We start from the raw sequence: 26644 nt of genomic DNA, 5'->3' as shown, positions 1-26644 counted from the left end.
CATACAAGTAAATTTTGCAACTTGAAATTTTTCTTTTTTATAATTTCTAAAATGCACATTTATTTTCTTATAAACCTAAATTTTACTTGCATGTGTATATTTCAAACTTAGATACATTTGACAAGTTAAGAAAATTGAGTAAATTTAACAAATATAGAGGTGAATTGTACAATTCGTAAAATTTGCATTTTACAACTTGTCAAATGTAGATGTATTTTCTAACTCTAATTTTGTAACTTGAAAATGACTAACACTAAATGTAGTTGTATTTTCGGCCTTTTAAATAGTACTTGTATCTTCAGACTAGAAACTTAACATTTCGCAAATAATTTTTTAATGTAAAAATGTTTGAATTTTCTTCAAAATCTTCACTTGTAAAATTTACATATATTTTCTATTTTCTAAATTTTAAATTTTGTGTATTTTCTTACTTGTAAAATATACTTTTAGCTTCAGACATGTAAATTTACACCTGTATTTGACTTTGCAAAACACTTTTGCAAGTCAGAACACATGTAAATTTTCAACATGAATTTTTTTGTTATTTGCTTACAGCCTTACAGAATTAATCAAAACTTACAGATTTGATTTGTACTAGTTTTCAGTTTTAAATATGGATATACAAGTTGCAACTTGTTGGCGCCAAACACATCAGAAGTCACAAGAGGGAAAACTCCATTCACACATTAACCTGATGGCTTGAATTAAAGTTTCAGAGTTCTAAGAATGGCAAGAAGTAAAAGGCAGGATTTCGAGGTGCTTTTCATGCTTACAAACAGCTTCTACTCTCCATTTTCACACTTCTCTGTACAAGTCTGTCAGTTAAAGTGATTCCTCTTCTTCCTCACTGAGACATCACCATTTGTTCTTTTGCTGGACGTTACAGGACATTTTGGGATCATGACTTGCATAGTGTAACAGCACGGCAGGTTAAACGACTGCTACAAGTCTTCTTTTTTTTTTTTTTTTTGGGCAACAACGCCAAAAAAAAAAAAAAAAAAAAAAAAAAAAATCTAAAAGAGAAGGAAATGGGATTTTACCAGCAAGCCATCAGAGGTTCCTCTGGTCCATCAGTGTCCGGTTGGAAGATGGAGGCTTGTGGACACAGAGTAATACTGACAGACTAAAGAAATACTGCAGAGATCAGTGCGACGTGTACACAGACAACTTGGAAAAGCAGTGACTTTTTTCTTCCTTTTCTTAATAAGACTGCTTTGTAGTGGGCTTACTATACATGTAGTACTTTGGCTCAGTAGAAAAATGACTCAAAAAGGAATATGTGCACCGAATGCATACAAGTATATGGATATACTGCTGTACAAGTTTGCTCCAAAAAGTGTTAAATGCTCATTTAGGTTCTTCTACAACCCACCCAGTCTGTTGCTGTCAGTCTGTTGCTTAAAGAGTGTTGTGGACCGTTCACGCAGCTGTACAGGACGGCGAGGACCTGCAAGCTTACACCCTTCAGGTTGTGTGCAAACTAAATAACCCCATCACCCACCACACACACACACACACACACACACCCACCCACACCCACACACACACCCACACCCACACCCACACACACACCTTGTCTTCATCAGTTTCAAAATAGGTAGTAGAAATAAATCTGTTAGGAAAAGGCTAGCTGTCTTATGGTAGATGTTCTCAGGGCTGATGGCTGGAGATGGAAAGGAATAAAAAGGTAAGAAAAATAAACATTTGTAAGTCTTGTCGGGGTTCGGTACATGTGCGGAGTTCTACTTGGACAGATGGGTGAGGTAGGACTCCGTCCTTCCTTAAATTCATGGTGCAGGGAAACTAAATTTAAACAAGTCGTTCTTGTCTCGGCATCCTTGCCTCGTGGCCTCATGGTGGATAATGTCTGGTTCCCGAGCTGGCAGAAATAACACCCAGTTATTTAGTGTACTGTTGTTGCCACAGCTCCTCGCTCGCCTCCTCCCTCAGTTCATCGCATGCTGGCGAATCGTGTGGAAGATCCAGTCCATCTTCGTTGTCCAGCCGCCGTGGTGGGCGTCGTTCATCTGCTTCATGAAATAGTCCAGAGCCTCCTGCTCAGACTTGTCCAGAGCCAGCGTCTTCCTGATGTATGCGATGTCATCAAACGACTGCAGCTCGGGCATGCCCGAGCCCAGCATCATGGAGAAGAGGTTGATGAAGAGGTTGGCGTGTTGTCGGATTGCCAAGTACGCTTTGTAACACATCTCCTGGAACCTGAGACGGAAGGAGGAGGAAGCTGGGTCAGTTACATATGATATGCAATAATAATCCATCCTTTTTTTTAGGTTTTGCATCGTTATTTTGCTTCTATCACCTTTCGAACTCCCTCGTTTTGGTGCACTCTTGTGTTCCTTTGCAAATCACAATCAGGAAATCCTGCGTGAGCACGAAGGGTACGCGCTCTCTCTTGTAGCCAAACTTCTTCTTCTTGTGGTCGAGGAAATGGCCGAAGTCAATGTGAAACAGCTGCGAACACAGAAAGCATTTCATTCATTTAACGCTACACTCGCTGGCCACTTCATTAGGTACACCAGAACTGGGCAACAGAAGATGGAGAAACGTTGCTGGTCTGATGAGTCTCCATTTCAGCTCCACATTCAGATGGTAGGATCAGAATCTGCTGGAAACACTTGGATCCATGCGGCCTCGGATCAACGCTTCCAAGCCATGGTTTCGGTCTAGCTGCTTTGTTTTGTGTTTTCTCATGTTCATGTTCGTAGAATCTGAATCCTTTTAATCTCAGTCAACAGCCAGACTGGATCAATAATACTGGCATTGAAACACACAAACGCACAACAGAAGCTATTTACATTCACTTCATCATCATTTCTGCTATATTTACCTACTATCCTCACAATAGCAACTGGTTTTCAGCACCAACGTGGATGAAAAGCCTCTTCTTGGTTTTATTCCAGCCATAGAGGAACATTTTTGTTTTTTTCCAACACACATGGAACTTTCTGCTTTCTGGTTGCTAATTGATTACTGTCAATTTAACTTCCCTGATTGATGGAAAGTTTGACAGGAAATTGCTTCATTAGTTTTTCCAGGTCAAAACAGAGCAGCGTTCGGTGACTGGTGGCATGTCGACCATAATATCTTGCCTGCAAGATTATATTGATAAAAACTGATTGCAAGAGTTATTTGTCAATGCTAAGAGACGGTGCTGTTTACAACGCTGTGTTGAAAGAACTGCGTGGCCTCTTTAAGAATGGTAGAGCTAGAGAGAGGAGAGAGAGAGAGACGCACAGCACATCAGCTGTGTCGGGAGGAAGTTAGCGGTGAATGTTTTGCTACAAGCTTTAGCATTAAATGCCACACAGCTCTTCCACTTCCAGCAGAGTCCAGTAGCTGCTGGGAGACATGAAGGGGGTTAACCCCGAAGCTGGCTGCAGCTTCTTTCAGCCTCCCGAGCTGGTTTGGAGGCAGAAGTTTAATGTTTCTGTTGGAGTTTTCAGACAGTGGAGGCAACAGAGCAGAGCAGCAGGGTTATTAAACCGTTAGAGAAATGTTGCGCTTCAGGACCAAAATTACCGGACAGAAACGCCTGAAAATAACTGGTTTTGTTGGAGCTGAACGCTCATGTAGGTGTTTAGTTCACCTGGTAAAGCAGCAAGGTTTAATTCCCACATCTCCCTGACCAGCTTTCTCATCTACTGCTGAACAATAAAGGACAATAGAGCCCACACCACGTTAAACATGTAACACACACAGTATAATAATAACATGTTCTACAGTTTCTATTTGATTATGTATAATATTATACAATATATAAACAAATGTATAAATACTAGGGATGGGAAATCAAAATAAAAATCGAATATCAGGATTTTTTTGTTTTACAATTTTTTTTTTTCCAAATAAATAAAAATAATCTATTATACAATTTCTGTCATTTTTGTTTTTATTGTTCTTTTTACTTATCTTCTTGGGCATGATAGCAGCAGAATGATGGTCTAGCTATTCCTCATTGAAATGAAGAAAAATGACAAGCAAAGAAAAAGTTTTGTACATTTTTTTTTGTTTCTTTTTAGTCTACAAAAATCAGAGAATCGCAACTTAAATCGAATCGACACCCAAAAGATCTGAATCGAATCGGGACAAAAGCATATTGTCACAGCCCTACAGTATATAAATAACATATTCTACAGTTTCTATTTGAATATACCTATATATAATTTTATGTAAACAGAGGTTTCTTAGCAGCATAGTGATGGTGATCCTTTCTATGATGAAAATGTGATACATAAGGATGTTATCATGGATCATGCACATTTACCATAAAGTAAACCTCCTGGGCAGGATATAGATGCCAGAAAACTTGTGTAGATCATCTAAAGTGTAAAGTATCCATCACAATTCACCCCACATAGTGACATACTACATGCATACTACCTGACAAACTGTTGACAACATAAGTGATAGGACTCGGAGGCACCACTAGTCTAGCAGAGATTTAAGGGTTAAACACCCCAGCATACCTGAGTATTGTTGCTGTCTGTGTCCATCTATGGATGGACAATAAATTCATTCATTTTATTATTTAATTCAAATGTAAGACTTTTTTTTTTTTTTTTTTTTAAACAAATCTTTGCAATAAAAACTGTTCCTTCTGCTGCCCGACAAAGAGGAAAAGTTTTCCCAAATGGACATAAATGGCCATAGGGATGCAGGAATTAAAGGAGATCTAAAGGTAAAAATGGGTTCACCTGATAAAGTGGCTGGTGGGTGTGTAACCCAGTTAATCTTTACCTGTCCATCATCTTTGACCATGATGTTGCTGTTGTGGCGGTCTCCTATGCCCAGGATGAACGTAGCAACACAGTAGCCTGCACATGAGCGCGTGAACAGATCTATGGCCTGGTCGTACCTGACAACCACAAACAGATGAATTCAGCTCCGATTATTCAGTAACTACACGTAGAAATCACAGCGTTGTCACACTTACATCTCTCCCTTGTTCTTGTCTTTGAGCCACTGATGCAGTGTGTGGCTGTTGAACTGCAGCGCCCCCTTCAGACCACCTTTACACTGGATCTGCATAATGGTGTGAGAGTTCCTCACCACCTCAATCAAACCCACACAGTCGCCGATGGACAGACAACCGTACGGCAGCATCCTGAGACGACAGAGAGGCAGAAAAAGTAAAGATTCATTCTAAAACAAACTGAAGTGGCTGCAGCCAATCTGCATTCAAGTGCAGAACATGAAAGGTCCCGGTGGTTGTTACCGTGTACCTGCATCCCCGCTGTCAGGAGGAAGTCAGGAGCCTACCTGAGATCAAGGCCTTGGTTCTGCCAGATGTTCTCCATTATCCTAATGATCTGCAGCGTCAGCATGTCCTGCCTCAGATCTGCGGAGGAGAGGAGGTGCAGAACAGCGAGGCGGATGTTAGCTGCTTAGCTGCTTTGATCAACTGTGAGATGCATTATGGAGCAGAGCTGTCAGAGTCAAGCTGATCTCAGAAGCTGCAGCCAAATGCACAAACTACAGCAGAGGAGAGCCACGCCGAACAACAGGAGTTCTGGGTGAAAACAGCAGGAAGATGTGTGTGTGTGTTTGTGTGTTTTGAAATATCCATCCAGGACTCACCATCTCCGTTTTTGAAGATAATTTCATTGTTCTGAAAGAGCAGTTCTGACATCATATCTGGGTTTTCCCAGTTCAGCCAGAGAGGTCGCTTTGCAGAGGACATCAGCCTGCATTCATCCAGGCTGAAAGGCAAAACAAAAACAAAGGTGAAAACCACAGACTGTAACAAAAAGATGGGCAGAGCCGCCGTGACGTCACCCGTAGGTTTCTGGAAAGCTGAACTGAAGCTCATTGGGTGGTTCCTATTGTCGCTATCTTGGCAGCGTCACACGTCTCTCCCGGAAAATATAAAAATGGGCAAAGAGGTGGAGCTGAGAGGGGGGCTGTGAGCGTCATGGTGGATGATTGACATCTGGCAAACTCCGAGCTACCTGTAGCTAAGAGCTATCTGAGCTAATGGGAGCTTCTGAGAGCTTTAGCTTTAGCTCTCAGTAGCTCCCTGTGTAGAACACAGGTAGGTTGAAGCTAAATCGTGCTGTTAACTAGCTAAAACACATCACTGTGCGACATTCTGCCTTCTTGCAACGGGATATCTGGCACTTGTCAATCAAAAGGACACGCCCCTAATGATGTAAAATTGGTGATAAAAGAAGAAGTTATAAAAAAAAAGATTCACTCCCCCACAAAGTTGTCATTAAGGTAAACCTGACCTATTAAACCTAAAATGGATTTTTGGCTGTAAACATGTTTATTTCTGCTGTGAAGTTGGTCTTTTTAACATGGGAGTCTATGGAGATTCACTCTGTTTTGGAGCCCCTAGTGGATGAAGGGGGAACTGCAGTTTTTGTCACTTCTGCATCGGCTTCACTTTAAACCATCAGAGGTTTCCGCTTGGTTAAAACAAAAGGTGTTTCCCAATTCAGGTTCTGTACACTTCCAAGTGCTCAGACTACACAGGCAACAAAATGGTCTACGTCGTATGGACACAACTAAGTGTGCTTACTGTCTGTATTATTATTATTAATAATAATAATAATAATAATAATATTTAAAAAATCCTTTGTTTCCGCTCCAGTCAGGTGTTTTCTGTTCCTCTCAGTCAGACTTCTGCACCTGTTGACAGGTATTTTGTCCCACTGTTCAACAGAAAAGTGCTCTAATTTGTCCAGGACCAATTTTTTGTTTTTTTGTTTTTATCTTTAACTCGATTACATGACAGTGTCTTACATCACTGAATTATAATTTAGCACATTTTTAATTATTGTTCCTTATTTAAGTCTGCCTGGTGTGGTACCTACACCGGCGCTCTGCTGCACATTCTTTTCTGTCAGGAGCGCAATGAATTCTGGGATAGGAGAGGCCGCATAGGATACATCTCTTGTATCCTTCGTTTTAAACTAATCTGGAGCCAAACGAAGTGTGGATTTGAAGGATGGACTCGAAGGAGCCTTTGAATTGGGACAGCACTTGACGCGCCACTATGCAGCCAACGAATCCACACTTGGAAGTGTGCAGAACCTGAATTGAGAAACACCCAAAGAAATATTCCAAGCCTTGACACACATTATATGAAATTATTTCCCTTTTTTTAAATGAGAAAACTTTCAAATTATCTGCTAATTTGGCCTCTAAAGGTTTAGCAAAGTTATTTAAAACAGCAACACTATGAAGTAACTGGCTACAGTACTGAATCTGTGTGCAATAATCTTAAACAGGACCTGGTCTAATGTGGTCTTGATGCCCCCATCCCCAAAGGAAAAAAACCAAACAAATCTAAAACATTATAACAAGCCTTATTGCCATTTTCATAGTAGAATGAAGTTTTCACAAGTCAGAAGCTGTGCGATAATGGGGAATCATTCAATCCAGAAGTATTATATCGTAGTTTTTCCACCAGAATCTGGTCTAATGCCCCCCCCCAAACAAAGTCGCTCTGTTTGTGACAACAAGTCAGTAATGCAACTAAATTGTGGTTATTATTGTAATTAATGGTAATTCTCTGGCATACTGCAGAGCTGCTAGTTTAACTTTGTTGCACGGATCACTGTATTTTGAGACAATCTTCTATTCCAGGGTTATTTATCCACATTTTCCCGTGGGGGCCACACTGGTGGAAGGTTCTGGCCAGTGGGCCACACATTCCCCTCCACTACTACACTTACTTTGGGTGAACAATTGATACAACTTGCCACTACATTTTCAAAATCACATGAAGTTACAGTAAAATCACCTGCTGGCTTTTAGTGCAAACAGGAAAAGGAAACGTAACCATTTCATGGCTTTAAAACTCTGAAATTATCTGAATTTTCTGGCAGTCAGGTTCTCTGACCAGAACAAATCAAGCGCACGCACACACACACACACACACACACACACACACACACACACACACACACACACACACACACACACACACACACACACACACACACACACACACACACACACACACACACACAGAGGCGGGTATTTGCTGTGAAACCTGCCGTGGGTCGTCTTGAAGTGTCTCTGCACATTACTGCTTCATTTACTGCATTATTACCATGTGGATACTCATCGGTCCAGCTGTTATCATCCTGTTTTTACCGCCAGCTTCTCCTGCTTTGAATGTGACGTTTTCATCAGAAGCCAGTATCGTCAGCCTTCCATCAACGGTGTAAACAGCAGAGCGACTCCGTCACAAAATGTCACAATGTGGTGCACTCACACTGGAGTAGCTGCTGTTAAATTATTCAGTCACTATTAATGAGTATCTGCACAGTGAGCCAGTCCATAAAGACGTACTGGCTGGTTCTGGCCACCAGTTCAACAGTCCTGACAACTCTAAAGCCAAACTTGTTTATCAGATATCAGAAAAATCTTACATATTGTCATATATCTAGCCGTTTTCCAGCAGGACCAGGTCTAATATGCTCTGAATGCCAGAAAGTCCCATAACACGACCTTTATTTGCATTTCCATTAAAGCGATTAAGGTTTCACACATCAGAAACGGTGTGTGAGTGAATTTACTAACTCTTGTCGAGTATGTTTAGATTTCCGTCCTGAGTCGTACAGTTTTTCAGCAGGACCTGGTTTAAGGTGGTCATCGTCCCTAAAAAAAGCAGTGGAACGCGTCGCGGGATGCCTGGATTTTCAGATAAAATCACGCTTTCCAGAACAAGCTACACAGTATCCATTATTCATTCACTCCTCATTCATACTTGGTGATGGGAGCCATCCGGGTCAGACTGACAGAAACATGGCAGCCAACCCGCCAACCTGCGACCACCACCTGGACAGACTGGAGAGCGGGATTCAAACCATTCATTCATTCAGGTCATGAGACGACCTGATCTGCCACCTGACCCACTGCCGCCCTGTTTTTACATGAAACGCCGCGTCTGAACCAGGTTTCACTCCAGTTTGCTTCAGACGTTTCTCCTGCTGTCTGTCCTGTGTGACAGTAGGGGGTGAGGCTTCCTCCCTCCCACGTAGCCGGTGTGGGGGAGGAAGAGGAGGCAGCGTCCGGCACACCGGCGATGTGAAACCCAAACATTTGAGGGTTAAACACAAGAAGATGAAGCGAAGATGAGCCAGGCTACATGTTGAAACTAAACATCATGTCAGCTACACAAACACTGTCTGTCTGTCCTGATGATGGGAATAAAGACGGTTTTACTGACAGAAGTGGATCTAAATATCTTAAAGTTCAGACCTTCTTTAACATGCTGATGTTAATGAAACCTCCGAAGACTGATGGATCCTTTTAAAGTCAAAGTACGACTCAGAAATTCAGCTTTTCCAGCTTAGTCCCTGTTAAAGTTCTCAACATGAGCGAAGCTTCATATTGTCTGACATGCTTCCTCTGCAAGTTGGAGTGCGTGCACCAGCACGTGCACGTGCCTGTAGCATCAGGGTGAAGCTCAGAACAGAGATTGTGGGAAAATAAAGGAGGAGCTGTGTCGGAAATAAGATAAATAACATCAGACCGGTTGAGTTCAGCGGCTCCAGAGGAAACTTCAGCGCTGCATCACACAGTTTGTAAATGAAGCCGTTTACGTCAGAAAACTCAAACTTAAGACTATTTTCTCATGATCTGCAGGCCTAACCAGGAATGTGAAGCTAACTTCGGCGACATGATGCTTAAACACATGGAGGGTGACGCAGGTATCAGCTTCACCGGCGTACTGCAGCCTGTCCTCAACGTCTCTGTCGCGTGCTTCCCGGCTACGGTCCAGTTGGACCGCTCAACTCGACTGTGCCGAGCCCCGTTCAACCTCTCATTGCTTATTAATCTGTCTGGTTCAGAGCGAAGGCTGCTTTCCTCTCATACTGTTGTTGATTAAGACAATGCGACAACACCTCACATGAACAAGTTGTTAAATTATCTAGTTTTTTCTCTCCTGCTGTAAATAACATGCTGGAATACTTAAAGCCCTGGAATCACAGAGAGGTTTTTATGTGAAATAAATAGACATTAAAAGCAGAAGAAACTCTGCGTGCTCTACAAGCTGTGCGTACAACGTGACTGCAAATGTTCTTTACCCACAAGCAATTCTCACTGCATCTGGTGACAGTGGAAGTAAAATCAACAACTGCAGAGGACAGAAACATTCGCGGACAGTGAGATAACAGAGTGCCGTCATACCGGAGGTTTCCCAGCTGATGGGCAGGATTCAGCGGGGAGGTAAAGCATTGTAGTGCATCCATGTAGTCGGGCCGCTTCATCTGCTCCACCAGGAACTTCATTTGAACCTGTAAAAGAGACAAGAAAGCCAGCGGTCATCACGGTTCTGGGCCTGCTGAACACGCTGCAAACTAAAAGTTTACAACTCAACAATGAGGTGATGCTGCTCTACATGGCTTTTTGTTTTTGTTTTGCTTGTGTGGTAACACGCACCCTCTAGTGGCTCATCAGGGGAGCGCAGCGTCGCTGACGAGGGAGAACAAAAAGATCCAGAAACCCCGAGCGAAACGCAGCTGATCTGACAGCGTTGCATCAGCTGGGAAGCTTTTCAGAGGAAGCACTCAAACCGCACACTTCAGATCAGATTCTTCCTCACCGCACAACCCGAACCACAACCTGATTGGCTGTGACACAATCAGGATGAAGCGCACGCCGTCGCTTTCAATGCAAACAGCAGCGGTATAGAAAGCAAACAGTGAATGTGCAAATGCAGCAAATGTTGTGTAGCTGTATGGCTTGGTCCAAGTCTGAGTCACTGGGAAGCTGGAAAGCTGGAGTCTATCCCAGCAATGAACACCTGGACGGGTCGCCGGTCCATCGCTGGAGTTCATGGTCTCCTATTGGATAATTACTGCATGGGCAGAGGTCTGTCTGGTTCAGGCAAATCATCAGCATTTCCCCAGCGCTAGCCTCCCTCTACTGGCTTCCTGACAAGTTCAGATTACACACTTCTCACCGCCTAAAAAGCTCCTCCGCTCCCAAAAACTGGTCGCCTGGTGGTTCCCAGAAAGACCAGCATGAGTGTTCAGGTTTCAGGCCCCTCTTTGCTGGACCAGCTGCCGGTTTGGAAGCGGGACAGAGGACCTAAAACCTTTCCTTTTGCAGTTTTACAGATGTTTTAACACAGATGTGTCCAGGAAGAACCGCCTAACAGAGCCATTTTGGTGCGTTTAGGTCTTTTCTCATCTGCCAGAGGAAAGTAAAACATATTTCAGTGGTACAAAACTGTCTTGGTAACCCATTGGCTGGCATTCATCATCAGCACTTCTATCGACCAATCACAGTGCAGAGGGGGGAAAAAAAGACAGCACTTAAATTCACCATGACACCATCAAGTCCATAAGCTCTTACACAGCCATTCATGGTTTTTTTTTTTGGTTTTTTTTTGGTGTGTTTGTTGCTGCTAGCTCAGAGTTTCACCCCACACTGATGAGAGACATATTTCTAAGCACAGTCTCTGCTCCTTGTTTGTGTGGAGAAGTTGGACGGAGCTGTTTCATGTTTTCCTTTCATTCCCATTTCACTGCTTGGGCTGAGCTGTGCTTGGTTCAGTCTTTTAGCTCATTGTGCTACATGTTAGCATTCCTGCTTCCAAGCTGGGGCAAATATCTGGAGTGTCGCAGGGACCTCAGGGAGGAAAAGTTGCTGAGATTTACTCCTTGTTTATTAAGACGATATGGAAGTTACAGTCAGGAAACCGAGTAAAAACAGACTAAATATAAAACAACTTTTACTGTATCTGTTACTGAGCGTACATGATCCTACGATCTGCCTGTTACTACTGGAAGTATTTGTGTGTTTAAACAGTTTATTCTCTTGTGTTGTGGACAGGCTGCTAAATGATCCACCCTGGAAGTAGGTGGATGCATCCTGAGGGAAATGTGTGTGATGTTGTGACTGTGGCTTTCCTGTAATGTGGACACTGTTGTGTACGGGGGCCGACGGGTGCAAAAGTGCTTCATATAGAAAAACAGCTGCAGACAGGAACAGAAATGTGAGCGGAAAACGCTGCGTGTATAACAGAGCGCTGCAAATCAAAAACGTTATGCAAAAGCAAAAAAAGAAAAAGTGCTGCAAATCAAGAAGCGAACAACGAATACAGAAAAGCGCTGCAACAAGAAAACGTTGCATGTTCAGTCTCACAACGGAAGCCGGCGAGTTTCTACCCAGGAGATAAACAAAGAGGACACAAACGCCGGTTCTGTAGGAGGATAAGTTTGAGCGACTGATATATAAGTTAAATTACCGTCCTGTCTTTCTGTTACAGGCGTTACCATAGCAACGCGTTTATCAACTGACTTTTGACAGGCGAATGAGAGAAACTCGCAGTAGCTTAAGGCCAACATAAAATAGTTTCTATACTTAAGCAGATTTTGTTAAAAAAGAAAGCAAGAAAGAAAGAAACATTAGTTATAAAATGTTCACCGTGTGGGACCATGGTGGGATGCTGCGCGTCGTGCCGTGTAATGCGGCTCTTCGTTGTTTAATCCTTACATTCTGGACTGTATCTGTTCGCTGCCTGTCTCATCCTAACCCAGGTGACTTGAAGGGAAGTCATGTTATAACAGTTAAACACCACATAAATAAAATAATTGACTGTACAGCACACAGGCGCAGAGGGAAGGAGGCGGTGCCTGAAAAGACGTTTTTCCTGGCTGTTGTATTTTCTGCTTTTTTTTTTTTTTTTTTTTTTAGATTGAGTATTGATGTGTGTGACCGACATGTGTAGGCAGTTGGAAAGTGATGAAAATACGGAACAAAGTGCATCCTGTGTTGGTCCCATACATTTGTTTGTCAATTAAAGGATGATTCCGTATTTTACGGGACGGGTGGCAACCCTACTTGAAGTAATTCTTCTCGCGCGCACAAACTTATTCCAGAATGCCCGTTTGTCTCGCCTTTGTTTGACTCTCAGGTAGAAACTCTCCAGAGCACTGCCCTTGTGAGACGCTTTCTTGTTGCAGCTGTTTTAGTTTATGCAGCGCTTTTCTGTGTTCGCAGTTCGTTTCTTTACTTGCAGCGTGTTTTTGAATAACGTTTTGCAGCGCTCTTCTATACATGCAGCGTTTCCCGCTTGTATTTCTATTCCTAAATGCAGCCGTTTTGCTTTATGAGGCGCATTTGCACCTTTACGCCACTATAGGTATGTATATTTTAATAACCATATTCTTTAATACATATTTTACATTTGCAAACAAGATTCCGAGACTGACAGGTGCCAACAATGTGACGCTACACTGTCCTCACAACGTAACCACGAAGCTTCTATCTGCATATTTCATTACAGCATCGAAGGCTAGAAGCTAAAACGTGCTGCAGACTGTCGTTTGCACATTAGATGTTTAATCAGTGACCATTCCTGGAGAGACCTCGCTCTTTTTCTCCGTTTGGCTGCAGGCGAACAGAGAGGAGGAGCGGCACCACTCCAGCACATCCTGTCGCCACACTGGTCCAGATGTTGGACAGATTACACCCAACGCTTCGGCGGATCACATCAACAGCTGCCGGCTGTCAGATTACCTTCTGCGCCTCATCTTTCTTCTCCTGTTTGAGGAGGTCGGTGATATTGATGAGTTTCTCCATGGCCTCCACCTGCCTGCTCAGGTGCTTCAGGTACATGCCGCAGGCCCGGCAGTACGACTCCAGCAGCAGACCGAAGCGTTGGCTCACCGTCTTGTTGTGCATCTCTGATCTTCACAAAGAAAAACAAACAAACAAACATTAAGAAGCTGCACCCTGATGGAAAATGTGACGTTCAACCTTTCACACCCAAACAGAAGCCTTTTTTACGTTGACTCACTTTAAATGCCAGAAGAAGAAGTGTCCTATCCTCTGATTGGTTAAAGCCTTTTTAAGGAGGAAGCGTGCCAGCGGGTTATCCAGATACTGCTCATACTTTAGAACCTGCGAGCAGGAAACAACATCAGCTCTGATCTTAAACCACACCTGATGGCTTTCCTGTGAAGACCAAACACACCTGGACCAGCTGAATCAGGTACTGAGACAGTTTGTCATCAGTCAGGTATTTCTCAAGGCACTTTACAGCAAACTCTCTGATCATGGGATCTGGGAAGTTGCAATCCAACAGCTCCATGGCTTGTTCCGGCTTAATGGCAGGCCAGTCTTTAAGAAGGCAATACATCTGCAACGAAGACAAACGCCCAGTTGTTTCAATGCCGCCGAAAGCAGAAGAAGAGAGCGCGTGGTGGGGAAACAGACGTGCTCACCTGTGCAACCTCATCTCTGGAGTTCCATTTCACAGCCAGGAGGATCTTGGGAAGGATCTCTGGTATATTAATGCAGTCATGTCTACAATGTGTGAGGAAAGCAGGAATTAGACTGGTTGTAATAAGCATGTCGTACAGCAGCGGTTCTCAACCTGTAAGTACTCCATATAAAAATATTTTTTCAGCCAAGTACCCACGAACCACTGCGTAGTATTTTTGGTTAAGAAAAAAACATGAAATACAGCACTTTGTCATTTGTGTTTGGTTTATTAAACTTTAACCGTGTAAAATCTCTACAACGCTTCAACCGGGACTGCGTTGTCAAGGCAACAGCGACTGATAGATATGATTTGGCTCGTAATGGGTTGGGTTCAATTCATGTCAGAATGTGGGATTTTGGGATGAATGAAATGTAAATCTAAATGTATATTCAGTTTATAAATGTACACTTACATTAATTGAAATATATTCAATATTTATATAATCTTATATTTGTATTATTTTGTTTAATGATGTAATAAAGAAAAGATAAAAAGATGTTTTCAAAAGAATTTCATGTACTCCCTGGAATGCCTTTTAGTACCCCCAGGCATACGCGTACCCCCATTTGAGAAACAGTGTTGTACAGGAGAAAACAAACGGTGCTTTATCGCCTTCTAAAATGCTAGTTTTGTTGTTAGGGAATGAAACATATGCAGACTGTGTGCAGAACGGGTCCTGAATCCGATCACCCAGGTCGAATTAATGGGCAGCATTTCACTTGGATCAGGTGTGTTGGAGCAGGGAAACATGTAAGGCTGCTGCTCTTTAGGACCAGAGCTGGACACGCTTGGCATGGCTACATATTTACTGGTGCAACCTACAAATACTGTGACATCATCTTTCATGGAGCTCTGATAGAAGTCAGACTGAAGCTACTTTATTGTTCATTCTGAAAAACTAGGACTAGAGACTGCAGGCCTGCATGAACCCCGTTGGACAGTCCCGATCTTTATAATAACCATGTTTTTACGGGGGAATCCTTAGTTTTAAGACGGCACAGAACTCCCCCTACACCCGGTAATTCCCCGCCCTCCTCCTCTTCTCGTCTGTGTTTCTGATTGGTTCTCTGACGTATAAGGAGGTCTGTGATCTCCACGCTGCAGGACTGATCAGCTACGTTTACATGGGAGTTTTAATTCCTCTTTAGCTCAGAATAAAAGTTGAATCTGCTTTAATCTGGTGAGAAATGACAATTTAGAATGAAACTTCATTCCAAAGTAAGAATTAGTGCTGTGACGATATGCTTTTAATAATTTTTTTGGGTGCCGATTTGATTTAAATAGTGATTCTCACAATTCTTCAATATCACTGATTTTTGTAGATTTATATTAAAAATAAAATAAAAATGTATAAAACTTTTTTTTTTGCTCGTCATTTTTCTTGATTTCAATTAGGAAAAAACAACACAGTAGACAGATCATCATTCTGCTGCTATAATGCCCGAGAAGACAAGTAAAAAGATCAATAAAAACAATAGAAATGACCAAAAAAAAAATGCAATTTTTATAATTATAATTTTTTTTTCAAAAAAATCTATTTTAAAATTGTGAAGTTAAAAATCCCGATTTTTTTATTTTTTTTAATTCGATTTTCCCACCCCTAGTAAGTATTTCGCATTTTAAATCCGAAAAATTTGTTACATCCTCCACGAGAAGCTTCGTCTGAAGCCGGGAGGGATCAATGTGGGCGGCGATGTCTACTTTTTGTGCAATGAAGCTGCATATTTCATATTTAACGAGCAACTTCGTCCGCGGCAGGGCGGGTCGTGCACACAGCGGGGTTCTTGTATTTTAATGCCACATGTTGTAAAAATGTTCGTACTTTTTACCACCTCGATCAGCTGTTTAATCACAACAATCCGTTTTACCTGCAACAGGAAAAATGCGGAAGGAGCATCTCACCGCTTCATGCTTTTCCGTTTTAACCACGCCCACCTCACTTGTCCAACCAATCCAACGATACTTAGGCGGCTGCTGGTAAAAGGTGTGCGCGTTTAGTATTTAGGTAGCTTAATGAAGCCTTAACCACGCATTCGCCCCCTGGTGGTCGGCAAACCATTGGTTGAGAACCTGAGTGATCAGTTCTGAATGTAAATATCGTTGACAATCAGGTTTATTTAATTGTGGCCACCGATTGTGCAGCCATATTAATAACCCGCCAACTTAAAGCGGAAGTACGGACGTGTTTCTATGTAAACCGCCATTCGGAATAATTATTTCCATGTAATCCCGCAACAGAATAAAGTTATTTGGAATTATTTAATTACGAAATAAAAAACATCATGTAACCGTTCCCATTGATTACCCAGCAGTGGTGCATTGCTGCCTCATCTGGCACGCGACAATAGCAGGCAAAGAAGAAGAAGTACTTCCAACCTTTCCTGACAGTTAAACTTACTTTCTACTGTTCATGTTAATGGTAATTATAAATATGAGATTTAATTATAAATCTATAAATGGTAATTATAAATATGAGATCTACTTTGAGAATCAGCTGTAGAATAGAAATAATTGATAAGGGAGGAATCGATATGTCAGAATCGACTCAGACATAAATACTAATTAGTACTCTCAGGTAGCACAAACGCTACGTACACAGCAGAAAGATAACGACATTCAGACGTGGACTTCCTCAGTGGAAGCGACAGTCGTGGTGAGAAAAGTGAAACTGAATGTGGACGGATGTGCTCTCGTTTGCTTTCACCAGTTAAAAACTTCTCCAGAAGCACGAAAGTGAAGCCTGGCTAATTCCAATAAAACCGAGTGAAATAATGCGGGTGTGAGATGATAAAAGCATCCATCGCTGCCTCAGATATATGCTTTCATAACATCAGACTCTGGCGTTTGACTTTTCTGTTGCGCTGGAAACAGACGTGGACATTTCATCCAAACAGAGCCTTAAATTTTATTTACCTGTGCCTCCACAGGAAGTCCTTCTCCTGCTCAGTGATCTCAGACAGCGGGTCTCTGTTGCACACCTGCCGTAGCTGCTCGTTGTCGCTGTCAGTCAGGGGGTTGTCTCGAGCCAACCGGTTGCTCTGTCAAAGCACACGACAAGCAGCTCAATAAGACGGATCTGAAAGCCAATCGTGCGGCGCTAGCTTTCCGTTTGTGGTGAAAGCAGCTCAGAGTCCAGATGAGATCTCACCAAACTGGTGTGGCAGTAATTAAAGCCGAGCTCTCTGGATATGTTCCAGTTGGCGTGGTCCTCGATGGTGGTCATGTCGGGGAACTTGACGGGGCAGCTGAACTGGTCAAACTCCAACTCCAAACAGGGGGTTTCCTGTGTGAGAGTGGTGGGAGGGGAAAGGGCTCACGTGAGGTTTATAATCACAGGAAGGTGCCTGTGTCAACCACTAATTAACTAAGTGGGATAAGAAGCTTGGGTGCTTAAATGAAGGCGGCTTAGGGCTGGCTCGGAGGCTTCGCGGCGTGCTGCCAGCTCGCCATGAGGCCTAGATGTCAGCGTTATAAATATGTAAACACAAAGTGTGTTTCTATTGCACCTAGAATCACACAAAAACTGAATATTGCAATAAAAAACTGCTCACGTAGGTGGGTATGTAAGTTTATATACATGTATGCATTGATCTCTTTTCTTTTCTGTTCTCTTTCTGTCCCTTTTCTGTCCTCTCCGGTCTGCTCCAGCAGCATAAACTGTGTAATACGAACAATTATCCAAAAAAACCAGAAAATCAAGGGGATCATTATGTCTATAAAAGTTCCCCTTGGCAAAATAAATTTGCTCAGCAGAACACAGCATCCAGAACATCCGTTTGCTTGTTTAAATGCTATTAAAATTAAAATCAAAAAAATAAAAAAAAACTGCTAATGGAAACGTTTCGAAAATAAAGACAGAAATATTGCTAAAAAGTTTTCACGCTCTCATGAGGTGGTTTTTCAGACTTTTTGACAGATAAATGTATCGCTATAGTGTAATAGAAACACTTTTTTTTGCGTTTACGCGTCCCTGGTTGTGACAAGTTCATTTCCAGTCAATATGGCGAGGTGTGGAACAAACAACAGAGAATCTTACAGCTTTAGAATAGAAAATGAGGAAGAAAAGCTTTGAAAAACTGAAGCAAATTCTCTGTAAGAAGTAGAAAAGCCTAAATAACACTATGTGGCTGCTTCGCACAGGTCAATTCTTGTGAAATCTGATAAGCCGGACGAGATTTTACAAGAACTGAGGCTGAAGCACTAAACACCGTTCAACTGAAACATCTGTGAAATACAACTGTTTGTTGAAACTTATAAATGTTGCTTTTACTTAGTGAGAAACTGTAATGGAAACATGTTACCTTGTTGGGGTTGGAGCCTGTGACGCCAATGGGGTTGAGCAGGTCCTCCAGGCCGTGTGGGACTGGCCACAGGTTAAGAGCCATCTTTCCTGCTACCAGCGTGTGGGTGTAGTCAAACAGGTTGATGTTGCCCCAGGCCAGGGGACAATGCTCCTGCAGGAAAACACCGACCAGATGATAAATATGAAAATCAATAGAAAGGCTACAGCTTGGGCTATGGATCATTCGTCATCCACACAGGAACCGGTTCTGGGATCCTCTCATTTCAACATTAACAGACAAAAAGGTTTAAATAGTGTCTTCAAATGTGACACGGGCCATTTTCTGCCTTATCTCATTTGTTTCAATCCTCCTAAAACAAACAATAAAAAAAACAACATAACTGTCGGACTTCATTTATTAAAAAGAAAACTATTTTCTCTTGCTGTGCTGTTATGATCCAGCATTTCTAACCTCTTTAGCGCCCTTTCGTCCTTTCACGGAGCAGATGGAGAGGCAGAGCCGGGCAGCTCTGGGAACTTCTGGAATGTACATGTCGTAGGTCAGCCACTCGTTCCACCTGGAATAAACAGAAAGAAGCATGAACGTCCTCCTGTTGAGAGGGGGGGGGGCAGCGTGAGATCCTTCATGGTGGAATTACCAGGAAGCGCTAATTCCACCATGAAGCATACCAGTACGACGGGGAGAAACTCAGCTAAAAGACTCCGGCGAGCATCAACATCTAAATCAAACAGTTCAAACTCAATTATACAGGAATGTAAGAAAAACTCCGTCCACTCCCCGGCTTCTGAGCATTTCTCCACGTAAAGAAGGAGTCGTATGTTAGCAGAGACTCAAAGACGTCTGTGTCGTCACATGGGATGGAAACGCTGGGCGCTAGCAGCCAACGTGTTGGTTTGTGATAAAACATTTTACTCTGCTAACGTCTTCACCAACAACTGTCTTTATAATGAATCATGAAGGTCCTGCTAGTTGCCATGGAGATGAAGGAGGTTGGTGTTCGCAGTTCGCATCACATGCTATTCTGGGCTTCACTTCTTTCTCAACTCAACTTTTTTTCTAAAGTCCTTTAAAACAAGCACAGTTGGAACTAAATCCTGGACATAATCCGCTAAAGCAGCACGAGATTAAACATTTCAAAGCCATCAAGAGGTTGATGGATCCTCATGGTGGTTCTGAGGTAAAGCGGGGGGTCTATCCCTGGATTCTCCTGACTCTGACCATTGATAGACGCGTCCATCATCATCAGCCGACGGCTTCCTGAGATGTTTACCTGCAAAACTGTATAACAAGAATCAGAGAAACGCGCCGTAGCCTAACAGCGATTGTTTGGCATAAAAAGTACATGGAGGCCGACATGAAATAGTTCATATAATTTAGTATATTTAACAAAAAAAAATAAAATGTTGTAAAAAGAAATATAAATTTGTTATAAAATGTGGGACCCTATGGTGGGCCCATGGTATAAGCGGATTAAACAACTCCGTGCATTAAATGGTTATAATGCACGACGCGGGGTCTAGAACACCACGACACGCAGCGTTGTTTAATCCTTACTTATATTTATCTATTCGGTTTACATCAGTATTTGCACTTTGTCAAGACAAAGCTTCATGTTATTTGTTCTCTAAAATTTGTGGAATCCTAAAGACATTGTTTAAAAGCGACGGTTTAATTTTAACTATATTCATGTTGTTAAAGATAATCGTGTTAAATAATCGAGTTCTCTATTTCAGTCAAAACAATCCTGATGATAATTTTTGCCATAATCGAGCGGCCCTAAGTCTTCTGTACCTGGGGTTTGAGCAGGGAACGCGCTGGGTGTTGACGTTGTCGCACAGCTGCTCTCCACCGTGGTATATCCCGGTCCTGACGTAGATCTAGCAGAAACAGGAGCAGAGGATTTCCAAAGACAAAATTACCTTTCGCGCTTCAAATAAAAACATGTCAAATGAAATCAGCCGTTGTTGTACCTTATCAATGTCCCTGATGTTTACATTTACATAAGTAGCGCAGAGTATCTTGATCCTCAACGCGCCGTTGATAGTCCAGAGAGATTTGGTGGCCGTCTCCCCGTTCATGTACGCCGTCGCCGTGGATATCCGCCTGGCGTATGACGGCATGGCAAAGTTGTTGATGGGCAGCTGAGAATACAGGCTGTCTTTGGACATCAGCATCAAGTTGGGCATCCTTCCCAGCATGATGCAACTGCGGACATACTACGGAGGACAAGGTGACATGCTGAGACGGCTGCGATTGCTACATTTTGAAGCCGTACTTAACAAGAAGGGAAATCAAGTCACCTTGTACTGACTCAGGGGGTACTTCTCCAGCAAGTACTCGTCGCAGCCGCACACTTTGAGGATGTACTTCCCCTGGTACTCTTGGACGCACATCTTCAGCTGCTCCTGGGAGAGCAGCATGCTGCGAGTCTTCTTCCGGATGGCTTCGGCGATGACCTGCTCTGGTACGTAGTCGTGGTTGATCTTCAGGGTGTACTTCTGCTTGTCGTTGCTCGGGGAAACGATGACCCAAATGACGACGATGATTTGACCTGCGGGGGAGGAAGACAACGAGATCTAACATGTAAGTAAAACTCCTGTCTTACGGTTCCGTCTGGGACGATATCGGCCATTTAGGGAGTTCGGAAAAGGACACAACTTGTACGTCCATATTTGCAGTAGTGTGGAAAAGTTCAGAGTTCAGGTACAAACTGACTGGAAGTATGTCGTTATTCTGCAGGTGTGAAAATACACGTTGGTTACTACGAGTATATGGGATAAACCGTCGGTACTTTTACTTTTTACTTGTTCTGGCTTGTAAAATACACTTATAGTACACATCTGTGATACGTTCAGAGAATATAGACTCCAGACCAGAACAGAGTCCAGACCAGAGATCAGACCTGAATACAGACCCTGATCTAGACCAGAGACCAGACCAGAGACCAGAACAGAGTCCAAACCAGAGACCAGACCAGAGCAGAGTCCAAACCAGAGACCAGACCAGAGACCAGACCAGAGTTCAGACCAGAGATCAGACCAGAGTCCAGACCTGAATACAGACCCTGATCTAGACCAGAGACCAGACCAGAGACCAGAACAGAGTCCAAACCAGAGACCAGACCAGAGACCAGAGCAGAGTCCAAACCAGAGACCAGACCAGAGTCCAGACCAGAGATCACACCAGAGTCCAGACCAGAGTTCAGACCAGAGACCAAACCAGAGTCCAGATCAGAGATCAGACCAGAGACCAGACCAGAGTCCAGACCAGAGATCAGATCAAAGACCAGACCAGAGTTCAGACCAGAGACCAGACCAGAGTCCAGACTGAACATGGAGAAGCGGAATTTAGCTGTTAAGCTGCAAACAAGTGGAACAAACTGCGGTGGATCAAACTCTCACCACATTTCTTGAAAAAAGTAAAAAAAACAATCTGCACCTTGAACATGATTTTTATTTTGGGCGAAAACTGCCTTTTTTATTCCTATAAATATCTTGGTTCCAGTTTTTAATGGAAACATGACTTGTCAGAAGGTAGACGTGTTCTGTCAGAGTCTGCAAGGAGGAGCAGTAAGTAATTAGATAAAGTCTTGCCCTGAACGAAGTTTTTCAACGTTTAGCCAGCTGTTTGGATCTGCTGTGTTCTAGGCAGCGAGGGTTCAGGGTTTTGAAGGGGCTCCTGATTGTGATAAGAGTTCAGAACAGAGACAGAAGGTATTTCAGGTTCAGGTTCACCCCTAGAGCAGCACCAGAAGGAGACATGGGCTGGGAGCCCTGTACAGTGAAACAAAGAGTAGAAATGATTAGATTATTTCTCTGTTGTTTACCTGGAGATAGAATTGCTATGAAAGTCTTAAATAGGGATAAATCTCAGAAATATCTTTAATCAAAAGGAAGTTTTGGAAATATTTACATCAGTAAATGTAGGGTATTTATTCATAAATAATTTACAAGGTAAAATTAAACTCAGAGTGACTCCATTTGACTCTTCTAAAGAGCAGCGGAGATGGCAGGTTTTAAACAAGCCCAAATGAAGGAGTTATATTTGATACAGAAATGAATTGTTAAAGATTATATAAGAAGAGTACAGGGGTCTCTGTGTGCCGTCTCAGAGCAGGTGTACTGCCTCTGCAGGCGGAGGTGGGACGCTAGAAAAGTGTCCCAGTGGAGGATAGATGATGTGTTTTGTGTGACACAGGGTTTGTTGTTCCTTGTCTCAGAGTTGTGATGTTTAGGAAAATTTAATATTAAAAGTTTGATTTGTTTTGGATGATTGATGGAGAGATGTTGTGTTGTTTGAAAGTGAAATGTATGGATAGATTTTTGGAAAAGGAATGGAAACTTTGACAAATGACTTTGTATCCAGAACTTCTTTTTGAGCCTAATTAGAATTAAGATGAGTTTATATCTTGCATGTTGGTCACCTTCTTGTGTTGAACGTCTGTAGTGTCATGTAAGTCTAAATGGGCTGAGCACACAAGTATATGACAGTATTTTATTAAAAATATATTTTTTATATTTTTATTTATTTATTAAATAAATATTTAATCTTTTTATCTTTTTTTTTTTTTTTTTTAAAAAGGAACTGTTGGAACACCCTGAATTTCCCCCCTGGGGATGAATAAAGTATTTATCTATCTATTATATTTATACATGTATATAATTTATAATATAATAATTTTAATAATTATATTATAATAATAATTATAATATAATAATAACATCATAATTTTTTTTTTTTTAATATATTTATTTTTTATTAAAAATAAAAAACATGCTTGATGCAGAAGACGGATATGCAGATGGCGGACAGTTTCGTCCATCTCTTGTGTCGGTTATGCATGTTTATTTGGTCCATTTTCAAAGGGCTGAGCTATCACTGATGCAGAAACTGAAGCGATAACACTGGAAATCACAAGACAGCGCTGAGTTGTGTAGCGGAAGTACAACTCGCCAAAGCAACAAACCAGGGAAGCAGAAAAGGAACAAAGATGCCGACAGAAAATGCCAAATAAAAAGCACTTGAAGATTCAGAAGAACAGCTAAAAACTTTACAGTTTTCTTCTTCTTCTTCTTCTGGTGTTTGTGGATGATTGTAAGTAACTTTACAGCGATGCATCCCCGCTGCCAACCGGTGTCGGTACGTGACGGTGAACTCTGAACTCAACACAGCCCACTAGTGGATCCTGACTTAAAGCTGGGGTAGGTAATGTTAGGGAGCTGGTAAAATGTAAAAGCGGCGCCCTGTCTTGGGTCCCCGGCAATATATGACCACATTTGAAACAAAGATCCCAGTTTACATACGTTAGGGAGCATAAATAGAACTTGTATTTTCAGACTAATCTGTTTTAGTAATCAATTTTATTTGTCCTTGTTACCATTTCAAACATGAACACACAAGTTAAAAGCTTTATGTCCCTATCGTAGTTCCATATAATATGATCAACATAATGAATCCCCGTTACACCAAGAAGTCTTACCTTTATCTAGCTTATTATAGATGTGTCTCGGAAGTTCTGCTGACGATTCTACATTCGGAGGATAGACATACAAAGCTCTGCTGTGTGGCCCATTACTGTCTCTTAGGTCGGCAGCCTCTTTGCAAACATTTAAAATGTTCCTTCTGAAGTCCTGAACTTCCGGGTCTTTCACCAAGTCAAACTCACAAATGGGCATCCCGATCGCAAAACCTACAAAAGGAAAGACAAAGTGCGTTGTAAAACTGTTTCAAGATGCATTTTGCTGTGACATTTGATATAATAATAACGCCCTGAAACATAACACGCTGTATACGAGGAGCAGTATTAAGTTAATCCTTCTCACTATGGGTAACAACAGTGCCAAGGCCAGCAGCCAAGGCCAGCTGTCACATCACTATGAAGTACAGACAGCTGACAGACCCATACCTATTTCTCTGTTGAGAATCTTCTCCTCTCTGTTGCCCACTGGCTCGATAACTTTGAGGAAGGCCTGGAAGAGTCGCAGATCGCACAGCCTCCGGGTCTCATCGTAGAACTCCTCCCGTTCGGCCTCTTGGGTGACGCTGACAAAGATGTAGGAGCTCTCCTCCTGCAGCAGATGGTAAAGAGGGTACTTCCTGGCCTCTTTGAAAAGCTCATGCTTGACAGTGATGAGCGTGGACTCTCGGAGGCACTCCAATGTGAGAATCATGCCATTTGGCAGAAGACAGTCCACTTTGATGTTGGGGGGCATCAAGTGCATCCCCCATAGTTCTCCTGAGGAGGGTCTGGGAGGCATGGTTGTGCCAGCAAATCTGCTCTATTTAGAGCCTGGAAATTGCCAGATGAATGATGTCAACCACACTGAAAGGAAGAAGGAAATATAATTATATGAAAACTGCGGTCTTGTGTGCAAAAATGCAAAACACTTTTCAAAAACACTTGAGTTTAGCAAAGTGACGGGACATGAATAGGCCACACACAATACTAGAACATTCAAACTTGTCCATTTAAATAGTAAAAGTAATATTTAAATTGAGGAATTAATAGGGCTGTGACAATATGCTTTTGTCCCAATTCGGTTCCGATTTTTTCGGGTGCCGTTTTGATTTAAAATGCGATTCTAACAATTCTTCGATATTGCTTATTTTTGTTGATTAAAAACAAAAAAATGTAAAAACTTTTTTTTGTTTGTCATTTTTCTTGATTTCAATCAGGAAAAAACAACCCAGTAGCCAGACCATCATTCTGCTGCTATAATGCCCAAGAAGACAAGTAAAAAGATCAATAAAAATAACAAAAATGACAAAGATTTTATAGTGGATTATCTTTATTTATTAGGAAGAAAATAGACTTTTTAGTTAAATAAAAAAAAAACAATTTCAAATTGTGAAGCAAAAAAATCTTGATTTTCGATTCGATTTTCCCACCCCTAATAATTAAACATCTAAGAAAAATTAAAGGAAAAACAAACTCGTGTGACTCAGACAGACATGAAGTCATGTTCATTTCGTTTGTTGTCACTTCGCTGACTAACTTTATTCATGTAGCTGTCAGTCAATGAACACCATAACAACTAGGGCTGTGACGATAAGCTTTTGTCCCGATTCGATTCCGATCTTTTTAGGTGCCGATTCGATTTAAATTGCAATTTTCAAATTCTACAAAATTGCTGATTTTTGTACATTAAAAACAAAAAAAAAGCATTTCTTTTTTGTTGTTTTTGCTGGTCTTTTTCTTTATTTCAATTAGGAAAAAACAACACAGTAGCCAGACCATCATTCTGCTGCTATAATCAATTAAAACAATAAAAATGACAACATTTTTTTAGAATGGATTAGTTTTGGTTTTTTTGTTTTTTTGTTTAAAAAATAAAAAAAAAGATTTTAAAATTGTGAAGCAAAAAATTCCGATTTTCGAATTGATTTTCCCACCCCTAGTAATGAAATATCTTTAAAAAAAAATAAATAAAAAAAAAAAATGAAAGAACTAACAAACTAGTGTGACTCAGACAGACATGAAGTCATGTTCATTTCGTTTGACGACACTTCGCTGACTAACTTTATCCATGTAGCTGTCAGTCAGTGAACATCATAACAACTAGGGCAGACTTCATTACCTCTGCAGACAAATATACAACGATCACACCTTTACATAACTAAAATAACTAAAATATTTCAGGGTTAGCTGTAATCTGATAAGTGTCCAGTGATTCCAGCAGCATGTAAACAAACTCACAACCTAACTAATCCTAACCTCGCATTCGTTAAATTGAGCTAATTGTGATCAGACTTAACGGGAACACTATGATGAACAAGTCAGTTTAACTAGTTTTAAGTGTGTTTTGGTTTCAATTTTAGCCAAATGTTTTTTAACTAGCTAGTTTAGCATGTTAGCATGCTAGCCAAGTTCAATAAGCAGATAAATGTCATTTGCTACATAAAAGCCCCTCATACATGAGTTAATGTTAGTCTGATGTGACTAAATTGTACGCTTAGACAATCTGTTTTTAAAAACAGTAAATGTTGTTATTATTAAAACAGTAAATAACAATACCTGTGTTTGCTAACGCCACCCGGTTAGCCGCGAAGCCAGTCAGCTAGCACCGTCATTAGCCGCGGCTAGCTCAGC

The 26644-nt window shown here is 41.7% G+C and overlaps 1 protein-coding gene across 1 annotated transcript; it reads right to left on the bottom strand.

Annotated features, from left to right (window-relative positions):
• Nucleotides 1-1581: 1581 nt before the first annotated feature.
• On the bottom strand, nt 1582-26644 carry LOC306758328 (phosphatidylinositol 4,5-bisphosphate 3-kinase catalytic subunit alpha isoform). Its single transcript, XM_079243631.1, has 21 exons — nt 26570-26644; nt 24461-24877; nt 24035-24244; nt 20856-21106; nt 20526-20771; nt 20347-20432; nt 19006-19111; nt 18553-18705; nt 17400-17534; nt 17165-17289; nt 14211-14292; nt 13961-14125; nt 13784-13887; nt 13504-13675; nt 10165-10271; nt 5596-5717; nt 5278-5356; nt 4952-5122; nt 4756-4873; nt 2318-2469; nt 1582-2217 (listed from the first exon to the last, which is right to left on the bottom strand). The coding sequence occupies exons 2-21, from the start codon at nt 24810-24812 to the stop codon at nt 1947-1949; spliced, it is 3207 nt and encodes a 1068-aa protein (XP_079099757.1). The 5' UTR covers nt 24813-24877; nt 26570-26644; the 3' UTR covers nt 1582-1946.

This window comes from Telmatherina bonti (assembly GCF_933228915.1).
Source record: "Telmatherina bonti genome assembly, chromosome: 7".
In the NCBI taxonomy this organism is placed as follows: domain Eukaryota; kingdom Metazoa; phylum Chordata; class Actinopteri; order Atheriniformes; family Telmatherinidae; genus Telmatherina; species Telmatherina bonti.
Note: the sequence above shows the minus strand (reverse complement) of the source record. Positions and strands in the feature narration are given on the sequence as shown.